This window comes from Rhagoletis pomonella, unplaced genomic scaffold, assembly GCF_013731165.1.
Source record: "Rhagoletis pomonella isolate Grant_MI unplaced genomic scaffold, Rhpom_1.0 Rhpom_scaffold_00013, whole genome shotgun sequence".
Classification (NCBI taxonomy): domain Eukaryota; kingdom Metazoa; phylum Arthropoda; class Insecta; order Diptera; family Tephritidae; genus Rhagoletis; species Rhagoletis pomonella.
Genome location: NW_023458567.1, coordinates 22,981,668 through 23,007,119, shown reverse-complemented (window position 1 = coordinate 23,007,119; position 25,452 = coordinate 22,981,668). Strand labels below are relative to the sequence as shown.

Below are 25,452 nucleotides of genomic sequence, written 5' to 3'. Positions count from 1 at the left end.
TATATAATCAAATAGATGTTAAAAAATGATTTCAGTTTAAAGTAAACTCTATTGCAGTGTTATTAAGTTGCATTCTGTAAAATGAAGCATTTTAAAGTTATATTCACATTTTTAATTTTTATAATTTTATCCGCTGGCCTAACTTTTGCTGGTGTAAGTGTGAAATTTCCTTGCCAAATAACACAAACAATCGCGTTATCGAATTGTGTGAAAACACTGTTTTGTTAAAAAATGTTCTTACTTATTAAATACAGCCAGCTAAATCTCTAAGTGGAGCAAGCTTGAAGCCATCGTAGAAGCCACCTTTTAATCCAATTTCTATTGGGCGTTATATTTTGGAGCAAGATTTTACAAAGGGGATTCCTTCTATACACTTTTAAAATAACAATGCGAAAAATAAGCTTTAAAACTTGCATGTTTTATAGGAATATCGATTAAGGAATTTGGAAGCGTATTTTCGCGAATGAGTTTAGAAAAAGTGCAAATATTGTTTGAAGCTTGAAGGCAGCAACGAAAAGGGCAGGGGGTCGATAGTGAGATGAGCTCCTAAATTAATCAAAGAAGTGTTTTGACTATTGCATTCTAATAAAATGTGCTCAAAAAATTAATGCAACGGTAACGCTAGTTAACGTGGAAATTGTGGAAAATGAAAAACGAAATTTCTCGGAAAATGTACGTGACGGAATTTTTGCATTATTTTTTTCGTAGCTAATACTATGTCTCCATTTTGAGATTTAATGAAGATTTAGCCCTCTGACGAGATTTGGCGTTAAATCTTTTGAGATTTACCATATAAAATTAAATCTCGAAAGGCGGTAGCTTTAAGTTAAATCTTCGTCAAATCTTCAATAATATTGATCAATAAGTACAATTTGTTGGATGTGGCAACCACAAATTCACATGCCGTAAGTCAAATGACATTTGTGTTTTCAATATACAGTTTAGGACATTGAAATCTAGCCTATCATAAAAACATGAATTTTCGTATTTTTAGGAATTTTTATATCTTTGTTAGTTTGGGAGGAAAATTAGTAATACATATGTACATAACTTTGGTTGTAATAAATTAAGAAAATATTTTTTTAAAAACTAAAAATTTAGAAGAAATGTTTTATAGTAATATCATGCAGAGTCTTCTCCGCTTTCTATAAGTCATTTGCGCGCTCCGACAAAAAATTAATAAATTTCGGTAATGGTTCTGCTTCGATAACATTGCACCGAACATCCTCTAGAACTCAATTCGGTTCCCTCCTATGAATAAGAGAGTTCTACAAAAATTTTTCTTTCCGCAAATGTTTTTTACCGTTTCGATAATTTTTCTTAAATTCGGGAAAATGATTGGGAATATGATACCATTCTTTACATTTTCCAAACTATATATTATACATACATATTTACCACGAATAAGAAGCCAATAATATTAAGAATTCACATAATGAAAATCCGCTTGGCACCTTCCTTTTATCTGTCTGTATATCAATGTCCGCAACTGTATTTATAAAATCATACATAAGCAAACGTCAAATATTTAAAAATGTGAACGTCAAACATATCTCGTTGTGGTAATGGAGATGGTTGTGATTTAGCAACTGGATTTATTAAATCTTAATGGATAAATCTCTCAATGGAGACATAGTATTAGTAGCGGGCTTGTGTTTTTGTTTATGTAAATTAGACCACGTAAAAAATTTAAATTCTGCAATGCGACTGCAACCGGACTTAAATTATAGTATTTGGTCTAGTTATGATCCTCCATCAATCTGGCCTCTTTACTGTAATTCTAATAGGTCACGCATCGAGCATTAATTTTTCCATACGAATAACACGGTAAGAAAATGAGTTCCTCTCTTTCGAGGTCCATATAATTTTCTAGGATCAATATCAATCAAACCCAGGGGCGAACGCAGGTAGCGGTTTTGGGGGGTACTTTTTTATGGTTTCCAAATATGGATATTGCAGTTTTTTCTAAAATACTAATACTACTAATATACTTTTAAGCTGCATAAACTACTTTAAATACTGGTACGTTACCCACCAAAAACTAGAACTCGAAAAAAATGTATATAGCGCAATTTGCAAGTGGACTACTCATATATGCTCTAATGTAAAAAATAGGGACACGATATCTCGACCAATTTTGACTATTTTCCTTTCGTTTGTGTAAATTATTATTTTTGGTTAAAGACTTGTTTTATAAATAGTACTTTATACCATATAAATCCAAATTTCAAACTTTTTAGAGAAATCACAACAACAAAATTCCTAATTTTTTCAAAAATTCCAAGTATTCAGTTTTGTAGTTTATTAATAATAAGGTGCAAGTTTCAATAGGCTAAGAATTCGCGTTGACTTTTTTTGCCCACGGTGTTATTATTTTCTTCCATACAAGCTTGTGCAACTTTTTGAACTTTTCTAATTATTGTACAAACTGAGAAATTTGGATTTATATGGCTTTTGTTAGACATATCATTTTGTATCGGGATGTACAACGGTACACATAATACCAGGAATTCCATTATTGTACCGTAAAAAAGACTTTTATTTTTAAATGGCCATACTACGAAACGGGATTTTTTCGCAGTAATATACAGTCCGAAAAAATGATACGAGCGTTACTCATACGCCATGGCATATGAAATATTCGTTTGCTCTCGCGCGCCCGCACTATCGGAAATGACATTTTTGACATTTTTCAACTGATATGACCATCAGTATAGGTTGGCCGTAGATATTTCATCTAATTATAATATTACTAATGTGCTGTAAAAAGGACAGCTCATCTGAAATACGGTGACTTATAGTACTTGCAACAATGGAGTTTTAACATGGGGTGAGAGTACTTTCAGACTATAAGAATTGGCAGGCAAACTTGAGTTCATTTTCTATATACTGTAAATAAAATTCTATCAAAATTTCAAGTCATCTGAAGTTTGTTGAGTAATCGGTTTTAATTAAATTATTATTAGAAAAAGTGTACTTTCAATGTCCGTGAATCACTAATGGTTTTTCGCTTCTACCAAAAACTGTTAACCCCTCTTTGCCCTCTACTCACAAATACTACGAAGAGGGCAATGAAAAGGCAACATTTTTTGTAGAAACGAACACGCCATATAATAAAAAGTGCTGCCTTCCGAATGTATTTTGTAAAAATACCGAACTATTTTAAACTGAAACAGTGACAGCCGAAAATTCACCTGACTAGTGTCGAGTAGGGAAAAAATTAATTAACCGAGTCCTACAGACTCAGTATATAATGATGAGATAGAGAAAATCTTATTGGAAAATTACTAGCATGTATAAAGATTTACAAACGATTCGGCGTAGTTGATTGAGGCCCAAAAATGGTCGCTTCTCTAAGTTCTAAAAAATTTTGACCATCATTGTTTTCAAGATGGCGGTAATTTCACAACCTTCTGCGTCCCGAAAATCAAGTTTATCAAGATAATTCAGTGAAGTTTTTAGAGAAATTTATCAGAAATGCGTAAACGAGTTTCCATACAAATTTTGATAATTGATTTTCACACAATTGAGTAGTCCACTTGCAAACAGCGTTATGTGTTTTTATAATAGAAAGCCATAAATATGAAAAAAAAAACGACTACGACAACAAGTATAAGGCACTCGGCAGATTACGCGCCTAATCAAAGTAGAGTAATCGTTTCATCATACCGAAACGAATGCATGACGACTCGACTTCTGGACACTTGCACGCCCTGCATAAGTCACCAGCTAATAAACACTTTCTACACAAAACAAATTTTTTGGCCGTTCTTTCGCAACACACACTTCCGCAAATTTTTCTGCTCCGATATATTGCATAAACGCTTGTGGTTTAATGCAATTTGCACGAATTTTAGCACGAAATCGTTCATTTCCAATTATTTTCTATTGAATTGACAAATATATTTTATTTCCAACACAAAAAAGTAAACAAATGACGATTTCAAAACTGCAAGCGCCTTACAATGTTGGGCGCTTCGATTCATGAAGCTTTAATGATTAGGCGCAAACATGATTTTGAATCGTAATCTACAGAGCTTCATTGAAATACATGGGTTCGGCATAAAAGCTTTATACTTTAGTATGCCGAAACGATTACACTTCTGTGATTAGGAGCTTAATGTGCGGAGTGCCTAACATTTAAATTGAATATTTTTTATTATTACCTGAAAATTTTGATAAATAATAGCCTTACAAAATTGTAACACAACTTAACATGACATAAGATAACATTAACAGCCTATACGAGCTAAAGCAGTTTTCTAAGTTCATCAGAAGATGTATACTTTTGAAAGTTTATAAATAAGTATGATAGCGACTTTTGGAAGAAGAGTTAACATTTGCTCCTATTTTTTTCAGAATATAAAAAGATTTTGCACTGTGTTGTTAGTGGACAGGAAACTACTTTAAATACTGGTACGTAATCCACCAACAACTAAAAGCCGAAAAAATTTTACATGGCAAACTTTGCAAGTGGACTACTCAATTATAATTTTATACCCAAAGGTAAACCGATTCTTTGCAGATAGGGGCATCACTTCCTGTGACAGTGACTTCTATCGAACGCTCATTTTTAAGCTTAAATCATATTTACGAAGTAAAACTGGACCACAAGGATTAAAAGGTTCAGGTTCCCTTAACATCCACAGAGATAGAGAAGTTCTAAATTTTTCATACATACATACATATGTAATCACTCGATTTTATTAAAAAAATTAAAATATAGACATACTGGACCACCGATGACTATGATTACACTGGAACTAATAAAAGCTTTTTTGTTTTATTAATGTTGTTGAGTTTTTTCCCCTAATTAAATTATCAAAAAAAGAAATAAAAAAAATAAAAACAAAAATATTAAAAAATAAATTAAAAATTGGGGTGTTTTATTACTGCAACCTCCTCGTAGTAAACCCTGGATACTGCAAGTGTGGCAATTTTCAGGCTAATAACAGGTAACATTTTGAAATAATTCTTAAAATTCATATATCAATTTTATAAATTAAATAATAGCCCATTTCCACCAAGCCTTAACTGCAGTTTATGCCGTTTGAAAAATGGAGATTACAACTTGAAGGGGGTGATTCCACCTATTAACTAGAAGCAAAGGAAGGGAAAAAAGCTAAGTAAAAAAAAAAAAGAATTTAAATTCGAGAACAGTAGAAATTTAGGTTTTTTACCTTTCCGAAAACTACCGCTACATGGCAAGCAGGGTTGGTTTTCCAATATTTCAAATATCTTCGATTAACTTATATAGTTACAATAATGTGTGCCCATTTTCCTAAATTCCATATTAATATTACGACTTTTCAAGGGATTGTTGTTTGTATCAATTTTGAATAAATTAGCGTCCTTAAATTTCGAATATTGAAGTTCCAAGCGTTTCTGAAATTTACCGTTATATAAAAAGTGGGCTTAATTTTACACCGATTTCAATTATTTTCAACACTTTGCTTTTATGTGGCAAGCACAATAATTAAACCGAGTTTGGTACAACGAACGAACGGTTACCGAGATACACACATGTGGTAATAAGTGGGCGGTGGCACGCCCATTTCCCAAAATTTTATCATAAACGTATTTTTTTCTAAAGAAATATTGCAAACATCAATTTTGTATAAATTACCTTCAGTATTTACTGATTTAACCGTTATATGGGATGTGGGCGTGGTTATTGTCCGGTTTTAAAATATTTCCAGCTGTTTAGTATGTTGTACCAAGGCCAACAACTGTGCTAGGTTTGGGAAAAATCTATGGAGCGGTTACCAAGACATACACATGTAATCACAAGTGGGCGTGGCTACGCCCATTCTCCAAAAATTATAATATTTTTTTTTTCGTCTAAAAATCATTGTACGTGTCAAGAGTGAATAAGCTTCAGTAGTTATTAAAATATCGCAGTTTTCGTATTTCTGAAAACTACCGTTACATAGGAGATAAGTGTGGTTACTGTCTGATTTTGGCCATTTCTGCCCTACGCTGAAAAGAAGTACACATACCAAGTTTCATTAAGATATCTCAATTTTTACTTGAGTTATCGTGTGCACAAACGGACGGACAGACAGTCACCGTTTAATCGATTTCTTCTTTTCTCTGATCATTTATGTATACATTTGTCCATATCTATCTTGATTCGTTTTCCTGTTACAAACAACCGTTATGTGAACAAAGTTATAACACCCTTGTGCACAAGTGCGCGCGGGTATAAAAATAATAGCGTTAGTTGATAGATAGGCGACCCTACTTAAAGATGTTTTAGTCTTTAAGCTTGTTCAAACACCTTCCGTTTGATACCCGTATTGTAATATTAAATAAGAATAAATTTTGTAATAAATGTAATTGTAAGTTTTTAGAAAGCTGGCAGCTCCACTCCAAAATATTTTTTTGTATTTTGAAATGGTGTTAGTTTTACTATAGAAATTGAAGCATTCTGTGGAGCCTTTGAATAATTATAAATTTTCATATTCCTGGCAACCCTGTTTTTAAAATTTTTTTCTAGAAAATATCGTTAAATTGTTAATACGTTTAAAGCTATTTAATCTTAAAACCAGAGTACGTGCCTCTCTGATTTTTATAATTTTTGGACTCGTGATTCTATTCGATGGACAAGGCCGAGGCCGAAAAGAGCCACATGTAAATTCTAAATGTTACAAAGAGCTACAAAAACAAAGAACAAAAACAAAATTTAATTTTTAGATAAAATTATCATTAGAAAGGTAAAACATTAATTTTGTTATTATTCTGTCAGATGTGTAGATATTAAAGAAAATTCAAAAGATCGCTATGGCCAAATTTTCAAAATCTGCTTTTACGTCAGTTAAAACCGTTCGTAACAGTTCTGTTAAATTGTGAACGGTACTTAGACTTTTATACTTTGTATTTTGACAGTTATACTTTGTAACAAAAATTGAAAATACACGGCACCCAGCTGTTTTCAACAGCGTATATTTTATTTCTGGACTTGTTGCCGGAATTCAAGTAATGGTAAAGCTTTATGTTGCATCTCCAGTGCCTTATCTTCTTCTGATTACAACAACTCCAATTCTTCTTCTGCGTTTTTTTTTTTTAAATGAGTATTTCGGATATTGTAAATTCATCCTCAATTATGTTACAAAAAAAGGGTTTATGAAGTATATAGTACATTTAAATAATTTCATATCGGCAAATCATTTTTCAAAATCCGTTTTTAAGTCATGTGCAATATTTTTTTCATAGCCACGGAAAATGATGAAATATTCTTTTTTTGAGAACATGAATAAAAAGATGTATGTAGTTTAGCTTCAAAAAAAAAAATAATAATAATTTGCGACAAATACAAAACAATTTTATTTTTCCTTGCAGAGACAAATTCAAGGTTTGCAAATGTTCCATCATATAGGTAAAGAGCATTAGGTCAGAAAGCCAATTTTCATTCTGCAATTGCGGGTAATGATCCCATCTCAATTTGCGTATGTGTATATAAAAAGAATAAAATGAAAAAAAAACACAATGGAAAAGAAACTCCAGCAAAGAAATATGTATTTTAAAAAGTAAAAAGAGCCAAAATGTTCTAAGGAAAGTGCAAGTAAAAAAAGCCGCATTTTACTAAGCAAAGGGCCGCATTTGGCTTAAAGTGTCGCGTTTGCCCACCGTTGAGCTATACTATAAAAATATGTTTTTCTGATTTTTTCAGGGTTAAATAGTCAAGCAACCATTTTGGCCACTTTTTCAAGTCTTCTGGTCCACTGTGCATTTACGTGCTATGCATGCTCAGATTCTCAAAATTCGATTTTATTTTTTTGTTATTAGGTTTAGCAGGACAAGCGATTAAAAAGGATAATTTAGGAATATAAAGAATCTGAGCCTGTATAATACTTTAATGGCATATAATCAATGTATTCTTATAGTTTCAAACGTTTTGATTGATCCTAAAAAATTATATTGATCTCAAAAGAGAATAACTTATTTTCTTCCGCTATACCTAATACTACTATACCAAATACTAAAATTTAAGTCGGATTGCGGTCCCATTTACTACTTACGTATTTTGTTAACTGACCAAAGTGAAAGAAAATAGGTCTGAAAAAAAAAATGTTTATTCCTTCTTCTATATTTTTGGCCAAACGCTTAAGAACCTTTGCTATTGCTATTATATACATATATGTAAATATATATTTTTTTTGTTTTTTATAGGTTTCTGAGGACCAGATGTGGGCCACAGCTAAGTTAATGCGAGACGTGTGTCTGCCAAGATTTCCAAAAATTAGCATTGGTAAAAATGCATACACTATATTGGTAGATAGCTTTAAGCTTTGTAAAGTGTTGTTGTCTAGAAATAACGAATTCAGCTCAGGGTTGCCAACTTTTGTATTCTTGAAACCCGGACATACACTGTTAGGAAAGAGGGTAGGTAAAATAACATATTAAACGACATCAATTTCAATGCTTTATTTTGAAATTAGTTTTTATTCAGAACAACAAAACAATATAAAATTTCATAGATACATACATACTTATGTACATATGTACATAAAAATTTTCATAAACGATACTTCAATGAAAAAAGCGATTGAAAACAAAGCCGAAACCGTAATCGTTTAAAACCGTTTCATGTTTCAAAAACGAAGCCGTAACCGTTGTTTAGACCAGAAAAAGAACGAACCCAAACCGTTTCAAGCACAGGTTTCCAATCGGTTTCGAGAAAACTATATAAATCAGTAGCATAACTGTGCCGTTACACGATCAAGAGACATTTCAAATAAAAAAGGAATAAGCGATCCATAATTGATTAAACTTCAAGAATATTCGACACTCTTACGTAATTCTCTAATCGTCTTGAAGATGTGATAAGGACAATCATGCAATATTTCTCACGCTAACCAATTCAGACGCTGAGTAAGAATCTTTTCAATTGTTACAATGATAGTTTTAAGAATTGCCAGTAAGTATTCAACAATAAAAAATACAAATGAATGTATGCACGTCACAAAAATTTTAGCATTTGGTATAGTAATGATCCTCCACGAATATCCCCTCTCTAGGACAATTTTAAGTGGTCCCGCGTCGAGCCTTTAGTTTTCCTATAGGAATTACACGTAAAAAAAAGAGTTCTTTCCTTTTGAGGTAAATATAATTTTCTAGGATAAATGAAAACGCTCGAAACTGTAAGAATACCGGGGCATAGTTTTTCAATCCGGGACAGTCCCGCCGAAATCGGGACGATTGGCTGGCTGAACTTCAGCTCAATAACAACTTTCCAAACACTGTAACTGTAGAAAAGTGCAAATCGTGTGATCCCTGCTTTAAATGAAACGAGTTTTTTCATAGAATCATATCGCTACCTTAACATTTATGTTTATTTTCAATGTAGTTATAAAACTTTACAAAAACTAAACTATGTTAAAACAAAGTGAAAAAAAACTTTTTAATATGATATTTAGGGCGTGTGTAAATCGGTAACAAAGTTCTATGGGGAAAGCTGTTGAATAATATTTTTACTATGGTAAGACAGTTTTGCCAATCTGCTGTGTGAAATCAAATCTTTTTTGACAGCGGTAAATTTTTGGTAACCGCAGATTTATGCGGCATGAAATATTAAAAATTGAAGAGAAATTAATATTTTAAGAAAACATTTACCATTAACATAAACATTTATTTAACGAAAAATTACACACATCAACAATCTTTGCGATTTTCAAAATTTTCTATGCATTTGTCAAAAAGTTCACTAGCCTCATGAGCTACAGAAATTTTATTCACCTCATAGTTGTTAAAAATTTACTCTACGCGAACTTTGTTACCGATTCATACACGCTCTTAATATAAAAGTTATGCCAGTCTTATAATGAACTTCTTTCTTATTTTTTCGAAATTGCGTTTGCAAAAGATCTTATTTCCAAAGAGTTGGAATGTAAACAAATTTCAAACGGAAAAATTATAACAAAAGAAATTGTCTCTATTATCGTCTGTGCAATTTCTGCGATTTGCATTTGACACAACAACCTCTTTCGATTGCTGTTGTTTTGCCAAGTGCATATTAAAAAAAAATTGCTTTCTTAAATAAACTTGTTGACCCAAGGCAAAAAACCATTTACTACTTTACTCAAACTCAATTTGCCAAAACAACTTGTATGGAATAAGGTGAGTTTTTTTTAAAAAAGCATTTGACGAAAGGTCTTATTTATACTTTTTATATACTTATTTAAAAAAGTATGATATTTAAATAAAAAAATGTATTGCAAAATGCTTGTTTATTGAATTGTGTCCAGTTTAACAAACATTTTTGCTTTTTTCATTGTAAGAAATTTATGTTGTGGAAAGCATTTAATATGTTTTTTCGCTCCTGAAAAATTTGTTATTTTGAAAGAGGTTATTTTGTCAATTGTCCACAGATATGTATTGCTTAGAACCACGGTTGCCAACCGGCCTGTTTTCGGCGGGAATGTCCCGGATTTAAGCGCTATGTCCCGGTCCCGGTCCCGGTCCCGGTACAGAAGTAAAGAAAATTAGATATCTCGTTGTAAACAAACTCGAAAAATACGTATATTTTACAAATTCTATTTACTAATCAACAGCGTGCGTGTGTATATGTGTATGTGTGCGATTTCTTGAAAGCAGATGTAAAGAAAATTTGTAATTGTGTTCCAAATCCAAAACGCGTTAGCTTTTTTTAATGAATTTTAAACAAAGAACTCAAGCACGAGTGTAAAGTACGTTCGATAGTCTTGTTTTCTGAGAAACAGCCTAAAGAAAATTACCAAAACTCAACGCGACTTTTTACCAACTTCAAACTGGCACTTAGTTATACTACTACAATGCTGTGCAAATTGATTGAATTTTGCTGAGTTTTGTGCAACGTATACGTTAGGTGGGGCGAAAAATTGGTACATCGTGATTTTTGTTAAATATATGTTACGTGCTTGACCAAACCCATATATATATAAATGTTGAAAAATTCAACAAATTTTCATTCAAAGTTTTAACTTTTGCAAAGGACATTAATAAATCAATGACAGTTTTTATAAATTACACTTGTTATTTATCTCCGATTTACTCCGATATTTTTATTTTTCGATATCATCGGAATTGCATGTTTTATGCACATTTGAAAAATCACTCAACAAATTTCCCTTCTCTAAAATCGAAAATTTTGTTGTTCTAATTCGTATTTTTACAGGCATTTGAAAAAAGTTTACATCTCTTCGATACTATGGGTGATGTTATTTTCAAATGCCTGTAAAAATACGAATTAGAACAACAAAATTTTAGATTTTAGAAAATGGAAATTTGATGAATCATTTTTCAAAAGTGCATAAAATATGCAATTTTGATGGTACCAACAAATAAAAAAATACGTGTGCGCTTATTTTCCAAGTAGAATAATATACTAAAATTTCAAGTGAATCGGAGTCGGATTGCATGATTTGAGATGGAATTGGTCTATATGGAAAAATCCACAAAAACAAACAAATCTTCAAAATCAACGCGATTTTTCTGCTGCTTAAAACTTTAATGAAAATTTTTTGAGTTTTCCAAAGCTTTGTATAAAGTTTGTTGATTTATATGGCTTTGGTTTTTTTTATAAAAAATAACCAAAAAATTTTAACTTTAAAATTCTCGCAAATATTTTAAAAAATCACCATGTACTAATTTTTGCTCCCCACTGTATATAGAAATTAACAATTTGGTGTAATTTTTATTTCAATTTTGAATTATCTTTTAAGTTGTTTAAACGAATTATTATAATTATGATATTTATCACTGAGATTTCGATATATGAAAATTTTCATGTATGTAAGTATCTATGAAATGTTATATTGTTTTGTTGTTCTAAATAAAAAATTTTTAAGATATGTAAAGCATTGAAATTGATTTTGTTTAATTGTTTCAAGAATGCAAAAGTTGGCAACCCTGCTTAGAACATGTTTCTCACAATCAATATAAGCAGTGTGCATTATTTTGCAGAACTAGCTGATCAATTGCGTGACGGCAATATACCGGACAACAACAAAGATGTAAAATGCTACATTAATTGTGTATTAGAAATGATGCAAACGGTAAATACAACAACAGTTATTGCGTATTTAAATCTACATACATATAATGTGTTTATATGTTAGGCATATCGTTTGGCGTTGAATACCAAGTACATATACGCAAAATGCAATACAAACCTAAATCTTATAGAAGGAAGTAAAAAACTTACAATATACAAACAACAATTCAAACAATATACAAACAAGAATTCACAAAAAAAAGTCGTTCAAACTGCGTAAAAGGCATTTTAAAATATACGCAATCGCAGACTCTTCTAGTGTTTTGCGTATATGTACGTGGTATTGCACGCCAAGCCTGAACGTTTTTAACTTTTTTATTTTAATTTATATACATATCTACCTATGCGGAGAGTATGTGGAATGATGAAAAACCAACGAAAATGACGTTTTTGTCACTATTTAGTAAAAGGAAAAATTTGTACTGGGGGAAAGAAAACATACATAAGTATGGACAGTAAAGTGGTCCAAAAATGCATGCAGAAAAGATAAAGTCGGAATTTAATGCTCTTGCCCCCTAGGATTGTTCTATGCCGAAAAAAATACTATAGCCATATGTTTATTTAACCATTTTTCAATATTAACTATGTTTTATAAGTCCCCTAAAAATGCAATGTCCTCAGTATTGGAAAATGATAAAATAAGCAATTGGTTATTATTATTGGAAGTCTCTTGAGATGAAGCAAAGTTTTCCGATCTAAAAATATTGATTTTCAAGAATTCTCCTATACCTTTTCTACGACAGTAAAACCTGGTTAAGTACCTCACGAAAAATGTCAGCTTTTTGAGGTACTTAAGCGGGTTGGGTACTTAAAAGAACCCGGTACTTAAAAGAACCTCTATGCGGATACTTAAGCGAGCATAATTATTGATGTAGTTACATTTTTTTGTAGACTCACATAAATATGTAAATCCTTGAATAAAGCATGAACATTTAATAAAGTAACCGTAGCATTATTTAAGAATTTTTTATTAAAATACATCTCATTCCCTAACAAATACCATATAAACCTAAGCTTAAGGTTTTATAGAAAACTTAAAGAAAAAATTCACCAAAATTTTAATTTTTTTTTCTCAGAAGTGTTTTTTGTGTGTACAGTTTTATAGATTTTAGATACAGATTTTAGATATAGATTTAAGTGTAATAATGTGCAAGTTTCAAGTAGCTGAAAATTACCGTTTATTTTTTATAATTTTTTCCCGAAGGTGTGTAACGCCGCCACTGAATTTCAAAATATTTAAATATTTTAAGGAATTGGGTTGGGTAAATAAGGGGGGAGGTACTTAACAGAGAGATTCTCTTCAGATTACATTCAAAAATTCACATTGCCCAAATATGTTGTGTACTTAAGCGGGTTAGGTACTTAAGCGGGGGGGGTACTTAAGCGCGTTTCACTGTACATGGAAAACTTAATCGCTTTGAGCGACCTCTAAATATGTTTTGATCTCGAAATAATAAAAACACAATATAGGACACTTTTGAATTCACTCTTCATCGGTAACCACCACTAGCTACCCACCAGATTACCAGCAAAGCAAATCACCCATAAATTTAACATGGGGATGACATTAGCAGTAATCAATTTATAGTTACAAGATAAGCATTCACCAGCTATTTCACTAGATACCATTAACTTCCGTTCAGAAGTTCTAATAACACGACTGTTACCTAGGTAACACAGCGAACGTTCAATACGACGCACCAGTGAGGAACTAGTGAATTCTCTAGACCTTTCATAAGTTCTTAGATTACGTCGGCCTAGTGTATTCATGAGTGAAATCACCAATTAAAATTGGCTTAGTTGTACCTAACCTACTAGAGCAATGCGTTTTCAGTAACACGTGCAGTGGGGGGCAAAAATTAGTACATACTGATTTTTGCTAAATATTTGCAAGGTTCTTAAAGTAAAAGCTTGTTGGTTATTTTTTTATAAAAATGTTTGGGTATGCAGTTTTATAGCCTGTTAGATTTTACAGTAAGGTGCAAGTTTAAAACGGTTAAACAATTCCTTTGATTTTCAATACATTTTGTTTTTTGCTGGCGGCTTTTTACACTTTTTTCAGAAAAAAAAAATTACAAAAATCAACGCAGCTTTTCAGCTGCTTAGAATTCGCACTTTATGATACTGAAAATGAACAGGCTATAAAACTGTATACTCAAAAAATTTACAAAAAATCGCATTAAAAAGTTGTAAGATTAAATGAAAATATGTTGAATTTTTTTAAGCTCTGTATAAAGTTTGAAAGTTTGATTTATATGGTTTTGGTTAAACCATGTTTTTGTAAAAAAAAGTATGTATAAAAATTGTGTAAAAAAAGCATATACTTATAATATGCATATATGGAAAACTCCAAGTCAACTGAAAAAAAGCCCCAGTTTTGATCGCAGTCAAATGTTGTCAAAAAAGTGATTTTTATGGGTTTTTCATCATCTTCTCATAGGTATGTAAATATATGTTAAAAAGTCATATACCTAATGTATGATTATTTCGAATATCAACCTTAGATGAAGAAGGGCAAATTCCTGTTTGATGCCTCATTGAAACAAGTGGATTTAATTTTGCCCGATAGCTACAAGGAGGATTACCGTGCCGGTTTGATGAGGTGCAAGGATGCAAGTGTGGGCATTAAAAATAATTGTGAATCGGCATACACTATTTTGAAGTGTTTACGTGGAGAGATCACAAAATTTATATTCCCTTAGAAAGAGCAAACAAGAATTACAATAAACAATATTAACTAAATATAAGTTGTCTTTTAATTAATTTCTATAAATATAAAGCATTCTGGCACTTCTACATATGTACATTAGACTGCATCACTCCCTATACAAAAAAAATAAAATCGGTACTATTTTTTCCATTGGAATTATAAAATCTTTTATATCTTAAGACGTCCACCTACAAATTTCGTAAGAATATTAAGATTTAAGTGAGCTGGACCGATTTGAAAATACCTCCAAAAATGAAGTTTTTTATGAATAAATATAGTTTCTTAAAGATTTTTATTGAAAAGCTCCCCTCAAATGACAAAACCGTTTTGCTTAAAAAATTTGCACAAAAACATGAAAAAAAACGTTAAAAAAAATTTGAACATAATCATAATGATGAGATTTTTGATGCCGTTTTTAACTTTTAACTAACCTAAACTCTTCCGATTTAGACTTAAGAGGTGTCATTGGAAATGTATTTTCTCACCCTTTTTATTTCTTTGCTAATAAACTCATTCAAAAGATTAAAGAGAAAGGTAGCATGAACGAATGTTATTCAAAGTTGAATTAAGATGTGTTGGTATTTGGAGAACAAAAAAAAAAAAATTGGGACACGAATGACTTTTTTTTGACAGAAATAAGAACAATGTGAAAATACCTTTCTACTGAGATCCAATAAGTCTAAGTCAGAATGATTTTGGCCCAGTTATTCAAGTTTTTCGTAAGTCTTTGAAAAAAGTAAAAAACCAGCATCAAAAATCTCATTCCTACGATCCCGTTGAAAAGATTTTTAAATGTTTTTATGCAAATTTTTTAAGCTTCATCTTTTTTGTCATCTGAGGGGACCTTTTTCAAAAAGTTCTTTAAGAAACTCTTCATGCTGATTTTAACCTTACCAAAATTTTTTAGCGCATGTAAGAAATTAAGATGATATAGGAGGTTAAGTTAAATTTTTCGATATTTTGAAATATCAATAACCGATTAAACAACTAATGATGTCAGAATAAAGATAATTAGTTTATCTTTCAGCTGGTGTACATAATTTTTATGATTTTTTATATTTTTAAGTCAAAAATACTAAAAAAAAAAATTTTTGTCATAATATGACCCTTTTTGAAGAAAATTGCGTAATTAATGCTACAGAAATTTATATTATTTAGAAAGTAAAAGTAATTACCTTACATAAAAAGGTTTTTTATTAGCCAAAATTTAACGAAAGTAGTAGTAAATCGAAATTGTATGTATATCTATGTTTTTAATGGCGTTTACCTAAAATCTGTTTTAAAAATGGTTATAGTAAATACGTCGTAAAAAAGGTATTAAAATTACCTTTGAATTGGGGTCAATACTTTTCGAATGGGTCAAGTAGTTTCCGAGATATTAAGCATATAAAAAATAGGAAAGTTGAAATTTAACCTGTTATATTTTCTTTGTTTTTTACTCGGCACAAATACTTTTGCTATGGTTGAAGTAAACGCGAAAAGTTCTATCGATCTGCATTTTTGTTTTTTTTTGTAGCTAAATGGTCGGTATTGTAGCTAGAATCAGCTGTTCGCATGGCAAACGAAATAAAAAATGCCAACATATTGGCAAATACATTTCGGTTGTCAAATGCTGCCACATCAGCGGCGAGGGCCGTATTCACTTGGCTGGCGACAATCTGACCTAATGAAAACCAGGCTTAAGCCTGATTAGGGCAACTTAACTTAACATAACGGAACGTAGAACTTAGAAAATCAAAATGAAACAGATTTCGACGTGGCATTAAGTTACGTAAGTTTCGGCTGTTCAATTATAAGCAACATCCATTTAACAGAATTTTTAAGAGAGCCGTAAGTTACGTTAAGTGGCGATAATCAGACCATTCGCCTGATTATGGCAACTTAATTTAACGGAACTTAGAAAATCAAAATAACAGATTCGTCGTGGCATTAAGTTAAGTTTCGGCTGTTCAATTATAAGCAACATCCATTTAAGAGAATGCTTAAATGAGTGCTTGTAAGTTACGTTAAGTTGCCATAAGTATACTATTTTGGTTAAAAATACAACTATGTGAAAATTGCGTGATTGGCGGAAAAATTTAACTCACGCGCGTTCATGCCAGCAAAAATTTCAATCACGCACGATCAGGTATGTAGGTTTCGTGCTTTTCATTCAAAACCGCTCACATTTACGCGTGAAAAAGCGTGCTACGATGTGTCATGATAGAAATCGCCCATCTCTAACTGTTATATACCGTTATTACTTAGTATCTATGTATATCTAATGACATTGTGTTTATTGTAAAATACTCGTACATGATGGTATCGGGCGAATGCTAAATTTTCTACAGGGCGACTTATAAATAATTGCATACTAATTTCATTTAATTTTCTGATTGAGTAGCAAATGCCGGCAGTTATTCGGACGTCAAAATTGAAATTGAATGATGACAATCTAATAACTATGTATATATGTACAGATGTATGTACATACATACATACATTGCGCAATGTCAATGGAAAACGGAATAAAGTAATTAGTGGGTCGAGCGAATTATTAATGGGGGTACTAATATCACTTGCGTGCTATATGGTGTTTGTGGTCAATTTATTTATGAATAATAATAAAGTGATAATATCTTAATGAGATTTTCATTTGAATAATGGTAGTAACGAAATACATATGATCATTCATTTGTAGTTTTTTTTTTAATAAATTTTATTTAAAACATGAATACAAGGATGGATGTACTTTAAACATGGTGGTAGCAGAGGAAGGGGGGGCACCCACTTCTTATCTTATCAATTTCACACCGAATCCTCACTGTACAAACCAATCAGACGGAATCATCTCAAAACTTTCTTTTAAGCTGACTAGATTTTGTAAGTCTACGTAAAATATTTACTGAAGTATAAATTGAGTTGTTCAATGTTGTTGTTAAACATTGACACTGTTATGAAGTTATAATAACGACCAAAAATATTTGATTTGTTAATTTATATTTTTTTACCCTAATTGAAGTTTTGCTTTGCCCTTATTTTTTGACCATTGAGCCTTTTCGCTGGAAAAGCTTTGGGAATATTGCCTGTGAGGTTTTATCTACTTAATCTAAACGCCTTGTCGACGGCGACATGATTTTTTTGAACGCGGCAGCGGCCCACGAATTTGTTTGAGTTTGACATAAAAGAAGAGGAAGAATCTTATCTGTCGCTAGAAAAAGAGAAATAGATCCAATCTGGCCACAGCTACATTTTTGGCAAGTCGCAGTGTTGCCATGTCGTCGCCAAAATAATTATCTCCATAAGAGTACGTGTTAAAATAATTTGACTGCTGGGGTCTGTAGCCCGTCGTTTCCAATGTGGTTCAAGCTATAAACGACATGATTCAAACTCAACTAATGCACATTAAAAAGCCAATAGCAGCAGAGGGGCGTATATTTTATTGCTGATTTTGTACTCTAAAATGTCAAAAATGTTAAACAAAATTTGACATTTTAAGCTCATTACATTGAAAATAAAAGAAGGATTTTTCACTAAGTTCTTATTGAGTTATTTGCGCTTATGTTATTTATGTACATACATTGAGTTCCCGGTAAGAAATAAACAGGCATATTTTTATATCCTAGCGCCCTTGTGCAAAAGAAACTTACAACTTGTTCAAATAACAGTTGTTTGTAACAGCCTAAAGGAAGAGATATAGACATATGTATGTATGTATGTATATTAGGGTGTATGTATGTATATTAGGGTGGTCCTTAAATGTAGGAAGCAAATTTTTATATAAGATTTCCTGAGCCTCAACCCCTACGTCAATGCTATTATTACAGTCGAAGATAACACATATAAATTTTGGTCCCGCGTAAAGAGTAATAAAATTATAGTTAAAAAAATCAACAACACGCTTTTATTACAATAAGAACTAAAAAGAAAAAAAATTTTATTGATTTAAAGATTCGTTAAATAAGGATAAGAAGTCCCCTAACTTGATGTTATTTAACCTTTTAAACTAGCTTGAAATATGATTAAAGTAATTGGCATATAGTCATAGTCGAAATAAACTCCACTGAAAAGTTAGTTGCAGTTATCTTTTACAGGCATCCCATTGAAAACATACAGCACCCCATTGGTAGAGGGCTTCGGGTGTACGAATTTGTTGTAACATCAGGAGTTGATTACTTGCTCTAGCTGCTAGTCTCTTAAAATTTCTCCAATCACGTCGAAAGCAGATTTCCCATGCGAACTTTCAACAAAGTTCAATTCTGCCATTTCCTTGAAGGGATTTTCATGATTTCAGGCCTTTAGTAAAGTTAATATCATTTATTCACATTGCTTTTGTTTTTTACACAGCTTTCCTCTTTCAAAAATATACAATTTCATAAAATTTCAATGTCTATTTATCATATTGCTCCAGCGTTAGACGATCTAGAGTCCATACGCATAAGTAGCCCATTACGCCCATTTGGGTGCTTAGAGTTGATATTATAGACAACGTTTTTATGTCAAATAAAAATTAAAAAAAAAATGCTATAATAAAAAAATTCAATAGGAAAAGTGTTTGCTTAATTTTTTTCCGTTTTTTATACGTTGCACATTAATGTAAAAAATGTACAATTAAAGCCCATAAGCATAATAAGACGGAAGAAATACATTTTTATTATTATGTTTCATTAAAAGGCTTCCAAGATACAGCACTCTAAAGAAAGGTATGTATGACGATTTTTTTAAATTTAAGTCCCGTGTAAATAGGCAACCCTACGTCGTATCGGCAAAATATGCTGCACGTATATTCATCTCACCTAGACCTTCAATCTCCTCAACTTTCATCCAAATCTTGAGAGGTCGCGCACAGAAGTGGCCGCGCTGACATGAAATGCCTCTATAGAGCAATGCCCGGCAAACCAGTGTTGCCACTTTGCGAGTAATTCCTCAAAACGTGAGGAATTTCGGGAGCGCTTGAGTATTTTTATTTTGAGGAATGTTTGAGGAACTTTCTCTCGATATATTTGCAGATAACAAATGCAACCATGTTTTACAAAAGAGGGTTGTCAAATCGCTGTGCAAATTTTTGAACAAAAAACTTTCCGAAGTTTTATAAAGAGCGAAATACACCACACAAGCGGCTTGTCAAACACTCTTCAAACCTACTTTTCCCATTTCGCCATACACCGTGCAAACATGACTCGTACAAGCAAAGAATTTTAGTTTTATTCCGGTTTAAAATGTAAAAAATTTTGATTTTTGTTCACATTTCCATCAAATGGCTTGTCAAACCTTCAAAACCCCCCATACACAACTTAAATAGCCTTAAGCAAAGGGATATTTCGCTTGGTTTGTCAGGCCCCGTGTGTGGTGCTTTTCGCTCTTAAGGACTATTGCATTTGTTGCTAAATATTGAAAATGTTATCGATAATTTTTTTTCTTTCTATAATTATATGTTCAACTTATTTTGAATTTGCAAAATCTCGATAACGAATTGTTCTATCATAAGGATATTCATATTGATTATTCATTAGATCCAGAAAATTATAGGAAAACAGTTTTTGCATTAAAAGTTTCTTCAGGTTCATATAAGTTTCCCAATTAAAAAAATTATATCTGCATTACTAGTATAGCCATTTTCTAATGCTTCACTAGAACGTATATTTAGTAGTTTAAAAATGTGTAGGACTGACTTGAGGTCCAGATTGAGCACTGATATAGTTGCAGAAATATTATATACAAACCAAGGCATACAAAATAACGGTGATACTTTGTTTGAACCGCAGGAACAAATGCACCAATCGAACCGGAGAATGTAATTAATTTTTATGCAAGTACCTGTAAATAGTAAATATGAAAATTTTGAGTAATTTATTCGGATTTTGAGGATTTTTCATTTGTTTTTGAGGAATTTGGTAATTTTTTTGTGGCAACATTGCGCCAAACACTTTCCTGGGAAACGAATTATGTTCGGCTTTTCACATGTACATAATCGGCTTCATACACGTATACAATCCGAACGTCAACAAGGAGAGTAGAAGCAGGGTGTCCAGATTGTTAAAAAAAGCGAAATTTCTGAAAAAAATCGCCAAAAATCGCATTTTTTTTAATTCTTGAAATCGATTTAAGAAATCTTTTATTTAAAAAATGAGATCTTGTTATAATATAGTTTTTAAAACCAAAAACGAATATAATACCTTCAGAGGGTAATAATATATAACACAAATCACTTATATAATAGTGTATAATAATATAACAAAAATACGCATACTTTTTAAAAATAATGGTTTCAACACATTTTGCAATAGGGCTGCGCAATTATTTAATTTATTATAACTCATATTAATTGATTAATCGTACAATCCGCTTTTAACAGCTCGGCGCTAAAAATTATATAAAAACCTATAATAAGGCGAGATCAGCTATTTCCATAATTTCTTCAAAATCACCTGTACTGTCTAAGGATTTACATTTCTGATGTTGTCATATATTGAGCTATTCAACCTTGATAACATACTGTTTTATATTGGAAACGTTTTGCAGCAGACACTTTATTCGAACTATTGAATTTTCCAGCCTCATCTTATTTCGAAGATAAGTTTTTGTTGAATTCATTACGGAAAAAAACGCGCTCAACAAAGCATGTGAGTGCGGCAAGGATAATAATGGCTGCGTTTCTTTATACATTCCGGATAATCCAATTTCACAGCCGGAATAAACAGAATGCGTTTGAGATCTACGTTATAACATCATCAGGAATGTTCTAAAGAATAAGTAAACAAAAAAGTTTATTCCAAACGCTCAGAATGAATAAAGAAATGTAGCCAATATGAATTTACATACTTATATTTCTAAACATTTTATTGCCTGTTGCGGTTTTCACTCCGTAAACAATTATCCAAAATTCTTCAGAGTCGGATGGAATGGTTCTGAGAAAAGTTATTCCATGGGAAAGTTAAAAGAATTAAATATTCAGTTTCCGCTGCTTTTCTTTCCTTCGAAGTCAAATAGTGAATTGGCAGGTCTCTGAAACTCGCCCTCTTATGATTCACACACTTTTTTGGTGACAAAATCAAAGCTTTTTTAAAAGTGTCATGTCAAAAATTCTTCGATTAGGGTGATTAAACATTTTTGCCAGTCTTTTAATATGCTTCTTAAGTCAAGTTTATCACGCAGTTCATTAGCCTCTTCTGCAAAATTATCGTGGAAAACTAAGTTTTTTATATTTTTATAATCGGAAAAAATTTATTTGAAGGGACACAATCGCCAAAAATCGCCAATGGCGATTTCCTAAATTTTTACGCAAAAATATCCAAAAAAATTGCCAAATTGGCGCGAAATCGCCAAATCTGGACACTCTGAGTAGAAGAGCAACAAATTTTATTTAGTTGCATGCAAACATTAAACGAACAGGTTGATGTCGCATTATTGTTGAATAAAGTGTACCTACTGAGTAAATTATTTAATTAGTGGTAGTAATTTTATTTATTTTCTTCTGGTCCTGAATTACAGAAGCTTTGAGAAATTCAAGCAAAATTAAAATTTAAATAAATAAAAGATCATAGACAATAACAGCAATAATTGTTTAAAAAAAATTTGTTTATGTGCTGACACACAATATTTATTGTTATTATCTATAATATTTTATTTATTTTAATTGTAAATTTAAAGTTTTTTTTGAATTTCTCAAAGCTTTTGTAATTCAGGATTTGAAGATAATAAATAAATTATGTAATTATGTGAATTATGTAATTTTTTCTTTAAATACCAGACTACTCCTCAATCAAAACATACAATATGTTTTGTCATTTATCTTTTGGCATAATTTTAAATTTTTCTTAAATGTTAAGTTTTACCTGATTAAAAAACAAATATATATTTTTATTTAATTTCTACTTGAAATTAGCGAAATTTTCTTTAAATATTCAGAGTGCTCGAAGAACGCTGACCAAAAATCCACATTTAAATTATCCAAACAAAAAAATTTAAATACATAACAAATTTGACCAACTTTTTTCTTACTTAGGGCCGTTAACTTTCCATGTTTTTTAGCTCTAAAAAATATCGGTCAATGAAAAAATGCTAAAAAACATACAGCATTTTTTATAATTACCCTCCAGTACTGCTGGAGTCAATCGCTACTTTTGAACCGCTACTGCACCGACTCCTAGGTAAGTAGCTACTCTATTAATCCGTGGTAGTGCACATGGTAGTGCAGAGCCGAACCCGTCGTAAGTAGAATAGCGAAAAACTACGACAGAGGGCGCGCATAAATCACGCAAACGACTACTTTAGTAACTCCCGGTAGTGCAGAGAGAGCCGATGGTGACTACCGCCTAGGACATTGCCTTGTAAAAGTAATCGATGAATTACACTGCAAGTAGTCGGTCGGTAATTGACGGTGTTTATCAGGTAGCTACCGATTCAGCAGTCCTGTAGTCGCTCCCCCGTACTGCAGGGTAGTAATAAAACGCAGCAATACCACTAACCCATTCTCATTTTGGGGTAACATAACTAATACATTCTCATTTGACTCTTTTCTCTTTTTGGCTAGCACTGTTACTGAAAAGAGAAATCGATTAATCGATGTCTGTCTGTTCACCTCTCCGTCTGGGCACAGGATAACCCCAGAAAACAACCCTCTTGCTGCTACCGATTCAATATGGCTTGCTGTTAACAATTTCCGGGCGATTTCAGGTGCCGACTTCAGTATAGTAGTAAAAGTTAAGAATTATGGATTTGACATGTCTTCAAAACCACAACCTGCAATTCGAATTGAGGTAAATAATGCAATTATTAATAAGTTTAAACAAATGTTGTCAAACATCTCGCCGGCTCTGAATATTAGGCCTGCTCGTTCAGTGCATTAGAGTACCCTAGTGTGAGAAAAAGCGTTTTCTTGCAATAAATGCATGTCGCTTCTTGCGTCAAATGTCAGAAGTTGTTCTGCACTTCACTGCTTTACACTGTTAGTGCACTCACCGAACAGACCTATTGGCTGTCCAATTTAATTGTAAAAACAAATATTTTTAAAATCTAAATATAAAAAATTGTCATTAAAAACCGTTTTATTATTTTCCCTATTTATTTTATGGCCCATAATATCCCGTGACATTGAACTATCTGAAGAAGTGCCCGGAAATATAAGAGGAATGATTTTATGTGGCATGAAAGGTAGTTAAAACACTGCTGAAGTAATTGGACAGCAGAATATAATAAGAAGTCCTTTAAAAATCCCGACGACTATGGAAAAAATAAACTAAAATAAAAATAAATAACACCATTATAGGGCCACCAACCCCAAAAGAGTGGTGCGAATGACATATCTGAAGGTTAGCTAAAAATTGAAATGTCTTTGAATCTCTCTGTCACAAGTAAAAGTTCACAATAATTAATAAACACAGTTTTGGTACTTAGGGTGAAGAAATAAATCTCTAAACTCTATGGCACGAAATGCGTTTAAAGCATTTTGCAAATATTACAAATTTTTTAGGAAGAATTGAAAAAAGCTATTATCAGTGCTGAAAAAACTTCAGTGTAGTTGATCCAGATGCCCACCGTAAATATTTCACAGTCATTCGGTTTCCATGGCAAACCTGCTCTTGGCGAAAGGAATATCTGATTTAAGGTAAAAAGGGAATAGCTTTAGAAAACAAATAAAATCTTTTCACTTTGGGAAAAATTAATATCCAGCACGTTAAGCTGGCGAATTATTCGCTCATTTCGACCGAAGATATTTGTAAATTCCAGCGGTAAAACGTTGTTATTCGTACCGTGGGGATTCGCAAGATCTACTTCTCAACAAGATTTTTACTTATTCAAAACAGAATGAATACGTGTCGAAACTTAAATAAACCAAACTTCAAAATAGGAGGAAATAATATAAATTCTACTAAGATCTGCTAAGCGTAAAACAAATAGTATTGTGCAATATAAATGCAATCCAATACCAGCAAATGAAATTATTTTTAAAATAATCGGTAACCTGAAACTTGTTTTTGCACATATAAATTTTTTCTACGAAAATTTCAACATAATGGTACAATTAAATTATCTTTAGTGGTGTACATACATACGTACATACAGAGCCAATTAAATAAAAGCTTGCAAAAATATTATCGGTCTTGTTTTCTTCGTAATAAAGTTTTCCAAAAACACAAAATTTCGTTTGAACGGAGTGCATAGAAATACATACCCCTATCCAGTGGCCTAGTCGGATGACAAATTATCTTTTAATGAATATATGAGTAGTCCACTTGCAAAAAGCGTTATGTAATTTTATAAAAGTAAGCCATAAATTAAAAAAAAACGTCTACGACAACAAGTAACACCGGAACTGTATCTTTTTTATTACCTGAAAATTTGGATAAATAAAAGCCTAAAACCATTAATAAAAAAGAGAAGTATGGTAGATTTGCAAATTTTATATTTAAAAATTTAATATTGCAAGTTTTGAAACAGTAACTTTTACATAGCTAACTTTTTTTAGCTTTTCGCGTTTTCTCCTCTAGGAAGATTGCTTTGCTTTTTTTTGCGGCCTCTTCTACTAGGCACCGAAACTACCACGTTTTCTTGCAGTTTTCTAAGTTCATACGAAGAGGAGACTTTTGAAAGTGTATAAATAAGTATTATAGCGACTTTTGCAAGAGTTGTTAACATTTCATGCTATTTTTTTCATAATGTAGAAAAAATTTTCACTCTGCTGTTAGTGGACATGAAACCTACCAAAAACTAAAAATCGAAAGAAAAT

At 31.8% G+C, this 25,452-nt stretch overlaps 1 protein-coding gene across 1 annotated transcript; it reads left to right on the top strand.

The window, feature by feature from the left end:
• Nucleotides 1-8,177: 8,177 nt before the first annotated feature.
• On the top strand, nt 8,178-14,741 carry LOC118748289 (general odorant-binding protein 19a-like). The gene is made up of 3 exons (XM_036482664.1): nt 8,178-8,251; nt 11,944-12,035; nt 14,539-14,741. Exons 1-3 carry the CDS (start codon nt 8,188-8,190, stop codon nt 14,734-14,736), a joined length of 354 nt encoding a protein of 117 aa, XP_036338557.1. The 5' UTR covers nt 8,178-8,187; the 3' UTR covers nt 14,737-14,741.
• Nucleotides 14,742-25,452: the final 10,711 nt, after the last annotated feature.